The following is a 16,170-nucleotide window of genomic DNA, read 5'->3' on the forward strand; positions in this document are numbered from 1 at the left end:
TTCGAGTGCTCATCAAGCAATTTATTAAGTTCCAAAAAGTTCGTTCCGATAGATATTTAGCTTTGTATTGCTTCGAATAATTTTCTCGAATTATCGAGATATCTTATTTTTACAAATTTCGGAAAAAGTCCACTAAAAGACCGTATTCACTGAAAATCAGAAAATTTCACAAAAGTTGCTACTATTTTGTTATCAAATAATTGAAACTATATAAAAGTTTCATCACAAATGCCAACCAGTGTCGTGAAAATTTTTAAATTGAATCAAATTTATATCTCAATTATTCCAAAGAATTTACTTCAGAAGATGCTCCAGAAATTCCTCTTGAATTATGCTGAAAACTTATAGGAGTTGTGCCTCATGTTGGTTTCGTTTTTAAGAACTACGTTAAAAATATGATTGAAAAGTTTCGCTATAATACTATTACAAAAATAACATATCCAGCATTAGTTTTTCTATGTTTTATTTTTTTCAAGATTTTCAACTGATAACTTCTAATTAAATTACGACATAAATACATAAAAAAGTAAATCACTATTTTTTTTAGCTTACTTCCGAAAATTCAAAAATATTCAAAATTTCCTTAGGAGACTTCTTTGAAATTCTTCATAATATTTGTCAATGATTCTGGAATTTGCCAACGTTCAGCCTCTTCCTAAAATCCTTAGAATATCTACTTGAATCAGTGGCGCAACCAAGGGGGGGTTTTGGGGGTCAAAACCCCCCCAGAGCAGATTTTTTTAAAAGATTTTTTTTCCAAATATACCAATTAAATTTAACACTACAATCCAAAAACATCGGACCAGTACGTTGTATTTCATGGACAACAAATCTCGCCGAAAATTTTCAAACAGATCGACAAAATCGTCGCCAGCAACCAAATCAAAGGAGGTGATTTGCCGTTATGTTTGTAAGACTGTTGAAACGTCAAATTCACAGCTGCTGGTTGACTGGCGACGATTTTGGTGACGGTTTCACCGGCGACGATTACAAATCGTCGCGTTTGAAAGGTGCGAAATTTACAGTAACAGTAATGTTCTTCAAAATTGAGGCTTTTTAATAGTAAGACCCCCAAAGAGTTTTGCCTCAAAAATCTCAAAGTTGGCTCAACATTTTAGGCGAATTTCATAGCTTTTGGAGCACGTGAATCATAGGAAAAGAAATACCTTAGTTTTTAATGATTACAAATAAAAATCCTGAGAGAGATTAAAGGAGAGAGCGGTTCCGCTCCTAAGCTAAAAAATCACAAACATTCGTCTACAAGCTGGAAATGCTGATTTACCTTCGAAGAACTGCTAATAATAACTGCAATGGTTCATATTGCAACCTATTGCCTTTGAAGATCATAATGTTTGTTGAAAAACTTGGAAACGTATTTAGGGGGCGTAGAGTGATTGTGCGTGCATTCATGTAGCCTGGATAATCTTTCAAACATACTACGAAGGATGTAGATTGAATCGATACCAGAATATTGTAGTCTCGTTAAACCAATCATGCTTTAGGAGTAAAAGATACGCCAATTTTCATAGAGAACGAAATATTCTTTGGAATCCGAAAGTTCTTTTATCTTCCATCATCGTACTTAGGAAAACTTTTGGGAAATTTCGCCAGGTACAACATATTCCCTTTGGCTAACGGAATTAGTTTATATAGAAATGTATGTCTAGGGTGGACGAGAGAAGCTTAGGTTTGCAAATGTTGATTCGTTATTTATTAATTTCAATCCAGAAATAAACATCTGCCCAAATTTTTTACCCTGAATAACTTTTACAAAAAACTACTTTTAAGTTTGCAAAACCCCCCCTAAAGCCAAATTCTGGTTGCGCTACTGACTTGAATGATTTACTTGGATTTTGATAGTAATAAATCACTAGGGATTTCTGAAAAAAGTTGAAATCCATTCCTCCAAAAATTTTGTCACTGGTCCTGCAAAAAAAAAAACAAAAATAATGACAATTTCTTCGAAATGCTTCAGAAGTAATTCCTCAAGTAAAATTTGGGATACAAATAAGTTATGCCTAAAATTCCATTCCTTACTTTGTCATTTGTAATTAAGGCTTTTATATAACCAGAGGAATAGAATTTGGACATTCTGCCCAATAATTCGACTTAAACCTGCGTCAAACTCCATAAAAAGTGTTCTAGTTAAAATACTTCCTGAATTTCGTCAATAATTGCATCAAAATTATTACCAGGAGTTCAACTTTAAAATACTATAGATATAGCGCCATTAAAAATTGCGAGCAATATCTTCGACACTTGCTACAAGAGTTATGCAAAAACTTCTTAAATTATTACGCTAGGAATCTTTTCAAAGAAATCCTCTTAGAAGTTCTACGTTCATTTTTTTTGTAATACTGTAACACATTCAGCAACAGCTTCTCACCTCAAAATCCTTAAAAAATTGAGTTTGTTCCTGAAATTTCGTTTAAAGTTCTTTCAAACTCATACTAAGCATTCTAACCAAGGACCAAGGGGGCTATTGCTGTTCTAATTTTTTTCTCATTGAAAGTTCAGAAAATTTTACGGTTACTTTCAAATTTTCAGCGATTTATGTTTTTAAGTTTTTGATATATTTTTTTGAAAATAAAATATCAATCATTTTTATCGGCACACACTGTAGGTATCAGCGCATTTTATAAAAAAAAAAAAACATAACTTTTGAACAGCTCAACTGATTTCCAATATTTTTTTTTTTTTTGGAATGAAAGCTTAAGATTTCGACTTTTCAGAAAAAAAATATAATACTGAAAAATAAGAGTTCAATAGCTTTGAAAAAACCCCACTGCCGAAGTGAATCAAAAGTATCAAGAATAGGATCCGGCTCCCTATATGATGGAAAATAACACATTTCACTTTTTGTCCTGAATGTTGATTCTTCTTATTTTTATTGCATTTTTGATACCATGATCGATGATATCCATGAATGGACACTGATGAAAAATTACAAGAATATCAGGCAACATATCAAGCTGTCCAAAACTGTGGGACAGGAGGTGCTTGACCATATTTAGTTCAAATATGGTACAAAATACTTTCTTACTTTAAAATTATGATAGTTTTCTACTATGTTTGTAGGATTGAAATTATTTTTCCAAGTTCATTATTAATTAAGTTTAAGTTTAAGTCAACTTTTATAACGATTTTCAAACATCCCTGTTTTTTTTTTTCAAACGGCGTACATAGTTCATGTATGTGTTGATCTACGCGAATATTACTCTCTATAATAGTTTCCTTTTATTCTAATGATGTATTGATTGATTGATCTCCCCCTATAGTAATCCTTCTATACCATGGAAAATTGAGATTATGCTATTGAAAAACACTTTTGGAATGCGGTTTCATCGGGATCATTACGGAATGTCTCGTGATTCTGTCTTTTTAGAAGGTTTGTGTCTTTGTTATTTATTACATAGAGATCTCAGTATTGGTATTTTCAGTGCAACAAATATTCAAGATCTTCCTGGACAGCATTAAATCTTAACTCTACAACCTCCGAATTTATTTTGTTACAATTTCTGACCTATCTTTCGACCAATTTTACTGAATCCCGATAAATATTTGGTATCAACTACGCACAAAACAGATCTATTCGGCGAAGCAGATGAAAAATATGCAGTGGCAGAATCCCAAAGAAGATCTGTTTGACTCTGAAACTCTTTGCCATTATGGTTGACAATAATCGGACATCATTTTTCGGTAAAATGAACAAACTTCTGAAATTAGTATTACTTTTAACTGCTAATGCGATATTGTAACCGCCTCGTTCTACCGTAAAGCCACGTGACTTCTGTTCATGGTCTATTGCTACTAAATCTAAAAAGTCTCTCTATTTCAGTCAGTGTAATTCAGTATAATAATCGGTTTATTTTTTTTCCTATTCAATTCCAGCGCTCGCTGTCAAACGAAAGTGTCGTGGTCATCAAATCAGCAAATGTGTCCGGTAGGTTCAGCTGCGAGGTGTCGGCGGACGCACCTTCCTTTCACACCATCATCGTTTCCGGTGACATGGAAGTGATAGGTAAGACAATTTCAAACACATATCAAAGCACACAAACACAGACAAACTGACAGACAGTGTTGTTTCCGCGCGAATACAAATTGAGGCTTACTCCTACGCGCGTCTCGTCGACGACGGCACATAACCTTATGCCCAATTTGGAACATTTTCCGACAAACAACATGCGACAAACAAATTCGGTATTCATATCATAGACAGTCGGAGGGTCGGTGGGCGGAGGTTACACCCGGTTGGAGCGCAAATTTATTACGGTCTGCCCGGAAATTGTCTCCCAACCAATCTGAAGCTTGTTTTTCGGGGAGGATGATCAAACACCATTATTACCTTTACCGGAAGGGGCATGGGCGTAACTAGGATCAGAGGTTCCAAAGGGTCAAGTTCTAGAAGAAATTTTAGTTTATATTGAGTTTGTAGCTCAGCTTAGCTTAGCTTAGACTGACTACACATATCAATGGTTGCTATTCCGTGATTGACCGAAGTCAGTGAAGATGTACAAAGAATCAACTAGAAGTTTGGCTGGGATCGGCCATAATCTTCTTCAGTGTACATAATTCAGTGCTTCATGTATACAGGGTCAATAATGCCGCCGGCCACGTCCTTGCAGTCAGGTGGAATTGAGAGATGGAATGTTAGTATGTAACCTTTGCTATTTGGAGACCGTGTTTACCTCTGCTTCTCCACAAAGTTTACTAGGAGGATGTTTGTTAATGGGATAGATCGTTGGGTCACATGATTCACTTTGATAAGCGATATGGTGTAATCGTAATAATCGTATGTAATAAACAATTATTTGTGAGATATATAAATGCAAATTATAATAATTTCGTTTGATTTTACATTCCTAACACCAGAACACGCTGGGTCTCCCCCTTCACAAAAATCCTAATCACGCCAATGCGAAGGCGAGGCTGGCAATGATATGATATGGCAAAAGAAGATACGCCATTCAAGGAATTCGACTTTACGCATCATGTCAGACCAAATGATGCACACAACTATGTAACTGACTCACTCGGGAGCACCCGCGTGTACGTAAATCCTATTCGTAACAGGCCATTTGACAAGGCTAATAGAAAATCATTGGATCTTCTCCTGTTTCCTCGTCGATTGATTCGTTTTTTTTTCGACGTGTTCTGGAGAAGGTTTTATGGTTGAGGCTTTCCTTGTGAACTTTGATGAGTCTGATCAAATTTAAGTAGAAAATTGAATGAAGATTTAGAGATAATGAAATCATTGGAATCGCATTTCACTTCTTGTACTCCTATGTCGAAAGATTAAACGCTACACATGAATGTTTCATGCGACACATAACTCAAGGTGACAACTGCTATCCGTCCATTAATCTGAAATGTGCAAATAAATCAACGTTTCAAGTATTATTGGATCATATCTACCATGTCGTGACGAGACGACCAGAACACAATATAATCAGCCAATGCACATCAGCCACCAGGGAATAAGCCTACACGACGACATTCCAAGACCAAGTCCTTTCCGTAACGAGCACTTCCTTTCATCATTCTTCACGGAGATAACTGAGGTACGGAAAGTCCCAGTGAAGATTGAAATCCGTGTGCTCGAGTGAAAAATTCCGCTACACAGCATAAGCCTTCACATCAAAAGCACTTTCTTCCTTGAGTTTCCCGGACTGTGAGAAACCTGCTTTCGCACCACGCCATGCTTTGACTCGCAGAGAACTTTCTTCATCTTACGGTGAAGAAGGACGTCGTCGTCGTTGACGATGCCGGTATCACCAGGGGAATCCGATTCCTTTCCTTCATTTTTATCAGTAAACGAAAGAAGTTGGACGACGACGAAATGCATAGTACTGGCACAAAAAAAAAAGATACAATCTGACGAAGCGGTTTTTGGGTCGCAAAATTGGCAGGCAATTCTTCTTTTATTCTTGTGATCTGATGCAAATGTCTCTGTTAATGTTACACTCGATGTAATTCGATGATGGACGACTTCTGCTGACAAGTTCTGGTCTCGGGAATTGGAGGAGTTGGAGAACAAATGCTTGTTGGTGTGAACGTCGATTTTAATAGTTATGTTCACATTAAAGCTAAAGGCCATTGCACTCAAATCGGTTAAGTTTTATATCATTTCCTAACAAAAAAAGCAATAGATTTGCAAGGGTTTTTTTTTCTTGGATAAATTATTCATCAAAAAGACAATGATCAAGTTTTTTTCATCCATTATCATTCTTAAGGGAAACTAATGGGAATTTTATTGTTATTTTAAATAGTTGTAAACATTGCACAGTGGTCCAGGAATCAGTTTTACGCGGAAAGATGCATTTTGCGCTTTAGAATGAAACATTAGACGAAAACGGTCTTCTACAAAGTTGTTTGTATTAGTAAGGCCCTTTGTTTGGTGTTATTGAAAATAAGGGTGGTCCACGTTTTCATAGAAATGGTGTAACTATTTTTCTTATTTGTAGAAATTACATTATACATGCTTCAGCAAAGTTATAGACCATTCAAGCAACTTTGCTGAAAAAAGTTTTTTTTATCTCTTTAATTGACCGATTTAGAGCATTTTTCCTACGGTGACATAGGGTGGTCCGAACAAAATTGGTTTTCTGACTCTTGCGTTTTCAATTCTAATATCTCATCAAAGTAGTCTATGAAACACTTTTACAGCTTTAAAAAGTGCGTAATTTGGTGAGTGTTATTGTTGTTTTTCTCTCTAAAACATGCCTAATTTGATTGTGAATATCTCTGATTGGGGCAAACATAAAAAAATATATATTGACGGCATTCAAAAGACAAAACAAAATTATATATTATATCAAAAAATCACAGATGTGTTATTTTTGTAACTCTAATAAAATGCCTTGAAAAACAAATATTTTTTATCACCAAAACTTCAATAACTTTTGAAATAAAATAGATATCAACAATATTTTTAAATGAAAATTTACGTTTTGTTAAGTTTTAAAAGTCGTTCGAAAACCATTTTGACGAGAAATCTGAAATAAGAAAGAAAAGGCTCTAAAACTATTTTAAAGACTTTCATAGTATGTATTTCTTTATTGTTTTGCATTTTGAGCATAAAAACGAAATTTTAGACAAAAATGATCTTGTACAAAATTGTTTCTAAAAATGTAAGCTTTCATACTGTGTCATTTCAAACTAGGGTGGTCCACAATATCAAATAAATACTACAATCAACTTTTTTATTTGCAAAAAATCTGGTATATACTCTTGGACAAAAAAGTAGAATTTGAAATTTTGATCAACTTTGCCAAAAAAAAGTTTTTCTGTAGCATTTTTTGCTCATCGTCACAGTGTGGTCCAACAAAAATAAGTTTTTCAATTCTTGTTTTTTCAATATTGATTTCTCGTCAAAGTCGTCTATGAACGGCTTTTAGAACTTAACAAAACGCAAATTTTCATGTTTAAAGATTGTTGACATCTTTTTTATTGAAATTTTTGTGATAAAAAATATTTGTTTTTCAATGCATTTTATGAAAGTTACAAAAATAACTCATCTGTAATTGTTTGATATAATATACATTTTTTTGTATTTTGCATGCCGTCAAGAGATATGTTGAAAACGCTAGAGCTAGAAAATCAATTTTGTTTGGACCACCCTATGTCACCGTAGGAAAAATGCTCTAAATCGTTCAATTTAAGAGATACAAAAAAAAACTTTTTTCGGCAAAGTTGCTTGAAATTGAATGGTCTACAACTTTGCTGAAGCATGTATAATATAATTTCTACAAATAAGAAAGTTAGTTACACCATTTCTATGAAAACATGGACCACCCTAATTTTCAATAACACCAAATAAAGGCCCTCACTAATACAAACAACTTTGTAGAAGACCTCTAATGTTTCATTCTAAAGCGCAAAATGCATCTTTCCGCGTAAAACTGCTTTCTGGACCATAGTGCATTGACATTAACTTGCAGTATGGATTGTTCTACGTCTATGGTCTTTGCTAAGGTCTGTGTTGAAATGTTTGGTAGTTTGTAAATTTGCAAGGGTTTTTTTAGATAAGTTGATGTTGTAAAACTATTATCTGTTGACTTAAGTGTGAATTAGCTGAATCAAAGCTTGAAGCTTCGCGCTACACTAGTTGGCGTAAGTTAGGCAATACTTGGCGAATAATTATTATTCGTTCGATTTGTGTATTGGCTCCATTTGTTTATCTAGTAATTTCTATGAAGAAAGGCAACTCCGACTGCTTCATGGAAAATTTCATCAAAAAATTTTTCAACTGTTTCATCCTTCAATACCCTTTGTTTAGGGTATTGTTCTAGCATTCACTCAGGAAATTATTGAGGAGTTATTGTCCAGATTTTATTTTCCAAAAATTTCTAAAGATGTCAGTCACAGATATTTCTGAGAACTTTTTCAAGAGAAGTTCTTGAACGATTGATCCACGTTTTTTCAAGGATTTGTCTCAAGGATTAACCCTCAAAATCCCAGGACGAACCTTAACTTTTCAAATGGCCATAATTCGGAGACCAGCAGATCAATAGGGCGATATTCAAAACTGAAAAGGCAATAGATGGCTCTTTTTCAATGGTAGTAAAAACGGTATCCTGAAGCAAAGAAAGCACCACGGAAGATGAACTAAACACAAAAAGTTATGTATTCACTTTACACTTGATTTCTAATCACTACATTTTTGATCCAGTTTCCTAATTGCATGTTATTTACGTTTTTCATTTTCCATACGTTTTGACAGTTTTCCAACTACCATTCTTCCATGCGGTTGTGTTGAAAGTTTGAGAAATTTGAGAATCCAGCGTAGCGTGATCAGTGGATGAAATACAAACAACAGTGTCGTCACTCGGCGGTCAGTGAAAGAAACTGAATGTTCGAAAGGTTGTTGCCTGTACTTTTTGCCGCTGGCGCCAACTGTTAGCGTTTGAGAACAAAATAAACAGTCATTACCCTATTGATTTGAAATAAATATTGTAGTATCTACATGCGGTTAGTTGGTCTTATAATCCTTGGGTGAGACATCCACTCTGACTCCTCCCCTTTTTCTAGGTAACGAAAAAGTGGGGGCATGAGGGGTCCAAAATTGACAATACACAGAGATCTAAGGGCTTGTTGAGTTAGAAGGTAGGTGTTTTCGACAAAGTTGTTCAGTAAATCAAGGGCTACATGGCGATTAAAAACTTATTGTAATTTTATGCGCTATGTGGCGCTAGTAACTACTTTTATTCAATCATCTGTGTCTCAAGATCTTTCCTCTAGAAGGCCAAATATGTTCAGCAGATCGAGGCACGCTATGTGTAAACCAGCAGATTATACAAATCGAATGTACCTCGGATTTTTCCCCGCTAGATATCAGAATTTGGTCTATAATTTCATAATCGGAAGGTTACAAAATATTCTATCGGTAAAATTTTTCCCATGGGCTCAATTGTGTAAAAAAAAACGTGATTTTGATTAAATTCCATAGTCTATATATGAAAAAATAGTTGAAAAGTGAAAAATCAAAATTTAAACCTTCCAATTATGAAATAACCCAATTACTGAACTCTAGTGGAAAAAAATCCGAGGTACATTCGATTTGCATAATCTGCTGGTTTAGACATAACGTGCGAGGGGTATCTGGAGGTAAAAAAATCCAGTTGAGAATTTATCCGCAAGGTGGCGCTATTAACAAACATTTTTCAAGATCCTTATTACCTGTCTTCGGCAAAGTTTTTTTTTAGCAGATAAAGGGCTATCTGGAAGTGAAAAATCTATTTGAAAGTTTATCCGCTAGGTGGCTCTAGTAACAAATATTTTTCAATCATCTATATCTCAAGATCCTATCAGCTAGCTGCAGCTAGAGGGTTGGTATCTTTCAGCAGATCGAAGGCTATCTGGGGATGATGAATCTGATTGAGAATTGTGTTGCTAGGTTTTCTTCAATATTCGGGTTAGGTTTTCTTCTATGTTTAGGTTCACTAAAACATTTTCTTCATTATTCTATATCTCAAGATTCTCATGAGCTAGCAGGTGGGTGTCATGGGCAAATGTGTTTGCAGGTGAAGCGATATCTTATCGCCGGCAAGCCTTTGATCTGCTGAAAATCCTTGTCGAAGATATCAACTATTTAACTGATTAAGATCTCGAGATGCATTTGTTGATCAGTGATACTAATTAATTTCATTTTTCACTACGGAAAACATCGATTCTTTGTCTAATCCAGTGAAACTTCCTTTAAAAATTCTTCCAAAAAGCACACGAGGAATGTCCCTTTGTAATTATTGCACAAATTTTTCAGGTTCGGAGATTTCTTCCGGAATTTTCCAATGCATTCTTCAATTCCTTCAACAGTTTTCTCTGAGTTCCTCCTAGGATTCCCACTTAAAATAATTTCCAGGATAAGTTGTTGTTATTTAGCAATTTTTTTTAGGATTTCTGATTTTACCAGAATATTTCTCGAAGAATCGGTATTAATTGTTTAAAAGTATCTCTTAAAGAATTCCAAATTTTAAACACATAAAATCATATTATTAGTTTAAAATATCATCTAGTTGTTCATTAATAATTTAAAAATCACCAAAATCATTTCCAGCATCACCAAGCAATTATTTCCACAGATTCTTCAGACAGTGCACCTTTGCAGGCGAGAGACCCTTCCTAATGTTTCTCTACATATTACTTCAACAAATCTGTCAGCAAATCTCTTAGAAAGCCTTCAAGGATTGCTTGAAACACTTACAGCAAAAATTATCCAGGACTTTCTGCCTAAAAAAACATTAACTGATTCTTCCAGGATACTCTAAAGAGTCCTGCTAATATTCCAAAAGATTTTCATGAATAATCAAAAAAAAAAATAAATTTGGAAAATGTTAAATGTTCTTAGCGGTTTCTCAGAGAAATTCTCTAAAGACCTACCTGCATTTTTTCACGAAAAAATTCTGAATGTGTTTCCTCAGATTCATTTAAAAATCAATTTGATACTGCTCCTTGAGTTCTTTCAAAATTATTTCTCGGAAACAATATTTTATTTTTTATTCAACAATACCTACTGAAGATTTTTTTGGAAATTCAAATATTCTTATAAACTTTTTAGTGCGATAAGATCAACAGTTCGTTTTTAGCGCTAAAAAATATTCAAATCGCGATAACTTTTTTGTTTGGCGATAATGTCGCACCATTTTTTCACAAGATCTCAAAAAACTCTTCTAGTTGTAGATATAGATATTAATCATTGGTGATCTAGTATTGAAGATATTCCGATGTTCCTTGGGAGACCGACATTCTCTATATAAAATGTCTTTGGTGGTCATTATGTTTTTAGTAAATTTATTAAAAAAATAAAATGTGTTCTATACAATGCCAGCTAATAAGGAGTTACTTTGAAAAAATCATGGAAATCGGTTCAGTATTCTTGGAGAAATCTGAAAATTACGATATGAGGTGTTTTAGAATTTCCAAGATCTTCATTCGTCCAGTGTGGTACCAGAAATATAAATATTCAATTCTCAAAGACAGTTGCACCAAATTGCTTCATTTTTTCATAACATCCTCGCATTAATGTATCATTTCGCGGAGTGAATATCCGAATACGATAAAATATCTGTAGCCTGAAATATTTACATGGGTTATGGCTACGCGTCGGTCCCCCAAGGAATTTTGGAATATCTGCGGATTCAGATGACCAAATATCAATATAGACATATATTCTAAATCTAGAAGAGTTCCTGAGAGGTTGTGAAGAAATGGTACAAAAATATGGAGAAACAAAAAGGATATCGTGATTTGAATATCTTCAGCGGTAAAGAATGAAGCTGCCGGTAGATGGGTTAAATAACATTAGCGATTCTTTTGGTTTTTTTTTTAAACAATTTTTCAGTAGACTAACTTAAATAGTGGCAATTTATTCTCGAACTTCTCGATAAAAAATCTCTAGAAATTCCATTAAGTATTCTTGTTAATTTTAAAAATTACTTATGTACAACTACAAATGTAAATTCAGGGATTATTCCATAATCAATCCATAGAGATCTGATTTGTGGTTTTGAAAGGTATCATAAATGTTTGTAGTGAATCCTACATACTACAAAAAAAAATTGATATATTTTCATTCGTCTTTTATAATAGACAATGCGTTAAAACGGATGAAATTTTTACTGAAAGTATTTATATCTAACATATTAGAAAATGTTTGCATGAACGAAGTTTCATGATGCAATAGCGAACTGATTAGTCTAAAAACCATTTTCTTCCTATTTGCTGAAATTCCAAGCGATTTTTTTTCGGGGAAACGATTTTTAACTATGGTGGTAAAACTGCAGAAGTTTAACGAGAAGATATTGGTGGTATTTTTTGAGAACATTGCCAAAGATGTCTTATGCTATTATTCGTAATGTAAGATTTTTCCGAATTCAAAACATGGTAGAAACTTATGCATTACTTTGAAAATTTGTTGAGGACTGCCTGATGGACTTTCAGAAATCAGGAACCTTACGTATAGGAATCCTGCAACTTTTCAAAATTCCAAGAACTTATTTTTCTCTTCTCAAAAATGAAAAGCATAATGTGAAGGAAGAAGAAACAACACAATGTTGAAGCAGGTAGAAACTATTGGTGGAGATTCAGAGGTTAATAACTACAGTATAACTAAATCCACTCAAATAGAAAAAAATCTCAAGGAGCTCCATCAGAATTTTCTTCAGAAATAATTCCTTTAATCTAGCAGAATTTCTTCTTTGATTTCTGGATTCCCCAGAATTTTGCCAGAAAGACTCTAGAAATGCCAAATGAACAAGAATTCACTTCCAGATTATGGACTATTGGCGGAATTGTTGAAACTATTTTTAAAGTTATATGTTGAGGAAAAGCCTTACAATTTTCTTCATGAATTTCCTAATGAAGCCCTTCCTAGTTATTTTCTTCACAGATTCCTTTACCACTATGCTAGTTTTGGAAGAAAAACTGTGTCTGGGATTTTTCAACAAATTTCTTCTGAATATTTAAAGGCAAGAGGAATCCCAAAATTCCTTTTCGTAGATAATTTCTGTATAATCCAGGAATTTAAAGTTGAATGCAGTGTTGTTCAGACTCATTTCCCCGAAAATAACATTTTCCGAACTACGAAGCCACGAACTACTACAACCATGCTCTATCCTCCTAAGATAGAAAAGCAGATAGTTAAGCTTGAGTACTGAACACAAAATCGATCAATTTTGATCCCAGAGAGCCACAATTCAAGTTTCGGTGAAATGAAATGAGTGAGTGAGTGAGTGCGAATCATTTCACCGAAACTTGAATTGCGGCCCACCGAGATCGAAACTGTCGGATCCCATGTGCAACACTCAAGCCCAACCACCTCCCCCTCCATCTCAGGAATACAACGCACAGTTATAACAGTTCATGGCTTCACAATTCGAATTTCGGGGAAATGAGTCTGGTCAACACTGGTTGAATGTACAGAAAAAAAGAGAATTTGTGATGCAATTTGCAATAGGGTAAGTGTTCCCTTAGTATTGGGTGTTCCTGTAGTTGCGGTAGTGCCGTTTTCATTGATTTTTTTACATGAGCCACATAACTGACACTGCCAATCGACGTATTGGCTTGTTGATGCAAGGAATAGTTGAAAAGAGCGTTAAAATTGCTCAAAACGGATGAAATATCGCTAAAATTGCTAAAGCTTGTCTTACTTGTACCAATTGTTGCGGTAAAGTGTTCCTATCGTGGAGGATCCCATAAGAAAACAACAGAATACCGCAACTATAGGAACGCAAATTAAAAATTTATCGCAACTAAAGGAACAGTGTATCTATAGTGGAGGTATTATTTTTCACTGACATGCCGTGGATTACTGCGATGAAATCAATTTTCTCATTAAGTCAATGGTCGTTACTTCCCGTTACAACATTAACATGTACTTTAATTGCGCTTCTTGAATATAGGCGGTTAAATGAAGTTCAATCGTGCTTAGTACCTCCACTATTGGTACATCTACCCTATTTGTATTTTGAAAATATTTGAAGGACTTTTGACGAATTTCGTGAAAGAATTTGTAATATTTTTTTCTGGAAACTATGTGAAAGAATTTGAAATAATCAATCAATTTTTGGAGGAATTGCGAAGGAATAGTTTGAACTTTTGAAAGTGTCGTGCCCAAAGGTTATACCATCATATAATGTGATATCTGAATGTAACCTTAGATCGAATAGAGAAGCTGATCGCGATACGAATATGGACTAGGGTACGGCATATTTTTTGAAATTCGTGTGCTTTTTCAATTTCAAATGGTTTTAAATTAATTGTGTCCAAATATGCAGCAAATATATTGATATTCAGGATAAAATATTGAATTTGAATGGCTGTAGCTCAGCCGTCTTTCGTTTGAATTAAAATCTTTTGATAGAGATCGATAGGTCTTTTTGTTCCGATACTTATCCCAATCTATTTTCAATATCATATTTAAGATAAAAAAGCATCTATAGCGTTTTCAATGATGTTACGTTTCAATTCTTATTGTGTACTAGTGGTCCCGGCAAACTTCGTCTTGCCATCAAGTAGGCTGTTGAAAAACGCTGTGTATCGTCCCATACAAAATGACAGTACCATACACTCTCGTTTTTCCAACTTTCCCGGTGAATATCCTGGGATTTTTATACACACAAACACGTCGGAACCCTTGACGAACAAAACGGAGAAGAAATCATTCATTTCCGTTGACCCGTTCGTAAGCCATTACGTGACATACAAACATCATTCCATTTTTATTTATATAGATATATTTTAACCTAATTCTTGAACAAAACGTTTTATCATTCTTGAAAAAAATGTATTGAATTAGAATGGTATGAGACGGATTCCATGTCAAATCGGTCAGTCACAGAACTCGACCATCTTCGATTTGGATTTAATTTTGCACATGTTTTTGGTATGGTAGAATGAGTGTTTTCCATTTTTCAAAAATTGATCATTTTGACTCAAGTGTAACTTTTGAAAATGGCCTATGAGTTTTTGCATGCAACTTATTTGATAAATTCATACTCCAATACTGTTGATTTTAAAGAAAAATGTTCAATGAAGAAGTTGTAGTGAACCGTTTGGACTATGAGAAAAAAATATACACTGAAAAAATATTTTATTTATTTTCATAGAAAAAAACAGAAATAAAACTTGAATTTTAAATTACACAAAAACCCCATTTTAATTATTTTTTTTTAAATTCTCAACATAGAATCTTGATAGTAAACAGATGTTTGGGACAAAGTTTCATGATGGAGAAATTAAAAAAAAAAAAGTTTTTCTAAAAACAACTTTTGGTCGTATTTCAAAATTTTGATTATTTGTCAAAAAAAAATTCGTTCTGATGATACAGTAAGCATTTTGAAATGATTCTAAGCCGTAATGATTTTATGAAAAATTTCTCTAGAAGTAGCCATTTTCGAATTATATCGAGTTTAATGCAAAAATATTGTTTAAATATTAAAATAGGCCATTTTTATTAGTTATTCGCGTTTCTCCATTAATAATAATACATTTTTGAGATTAAAGACCATACTTCTTTCCACTTACTTATTTTGCTTGATGGAGAATCTGAATTTAGTACTATACCATTTGATTCCACTAGAGATTGTATCCTTTTGACAGATACGCGTACTTCGACCTCAACTGTAAGGCCGTCTTCAGTGTTTGTATTAGACTCGACTTCTAGATTAAATATTAAATAAATATTTTTTTAAATTCTAAAAGTATGAGCAAAAAATTCACGTGCTTTTGTGGGGATCACGATTCCCTTTTGATGAATAGGCGTTACACCTACAAACTGAGGAGCCCTTTAAAAGATCTTCCCATTCGAAAGCGAACTAAATTTGAAGCACCTTGTTATCTTACTAGTCGTGATGTTTTGGTGATTCGTAGTCAGTGGGTTGCATCTGGTGGTTATTATTTGTTGATATTGTATTTCTTAAGCTGGTGATTTTAAGCCTAATTCATTTAGGCAGCATTTTTGAGAGTGCTCCGGAAAGCTCAAGAAAACGGGATCGTTTTTTCGTGTGGCACCGGTGAACAAGTTTGTTTTTGTTTCGTTTTCCGCGTTTTGCTGGGCAGTGAAAGGTTTTAGTGCGATTTTTTGCATGAAAAGCAAAAGTGTTTTTTCTCGCGTCTCCAGAGTTATTTCTTCCTCAGATAGTCTGTACGCGTTAAATGAAGCTAAAAGTGAAC

The 16,170-nt window shown here is 34.1% G+C and overlaps 1 protein-coding gene across 2 annotated transcripts in view; it reads left to right on the forward strand.

Annotated features, from left to right (window-relative positions):
* Positions 1 to 16,170, forward strand: part of LOC5572937 — a 535,760-nt gene that overhangs the window by 480,553 nt on the left and 39,037 nt on the right. For both annotated transcript variants that reach the window (XM_021846848.1, XM_021846849.1), the window contains exon 4: positions 3,892 to 4,021. In XM_021846848.1, the coding sequence (XP_021702540.1) occupies positions 3,892 to 4,021 (130 nt within the window). The remainder of the gene's footprint in view (positions 1 to 3,891; positions 4,022 to 16,170) is intronic.

Source organism: Aedes aegypti, chromosome 2 (genome assembly GCF_002204515.2).
Source record: "Aedes aegypti strain LVP_AGWG chromosome 2, AaegL5.0 Primary Assembly, whole genome shotgun sequence".
Taxonomy (NCBI): Eukaryota; Metazoa; Arthropoda; class Insecta; order Diptera; family Culicidae; genus Aedes; species Aedes aegypti.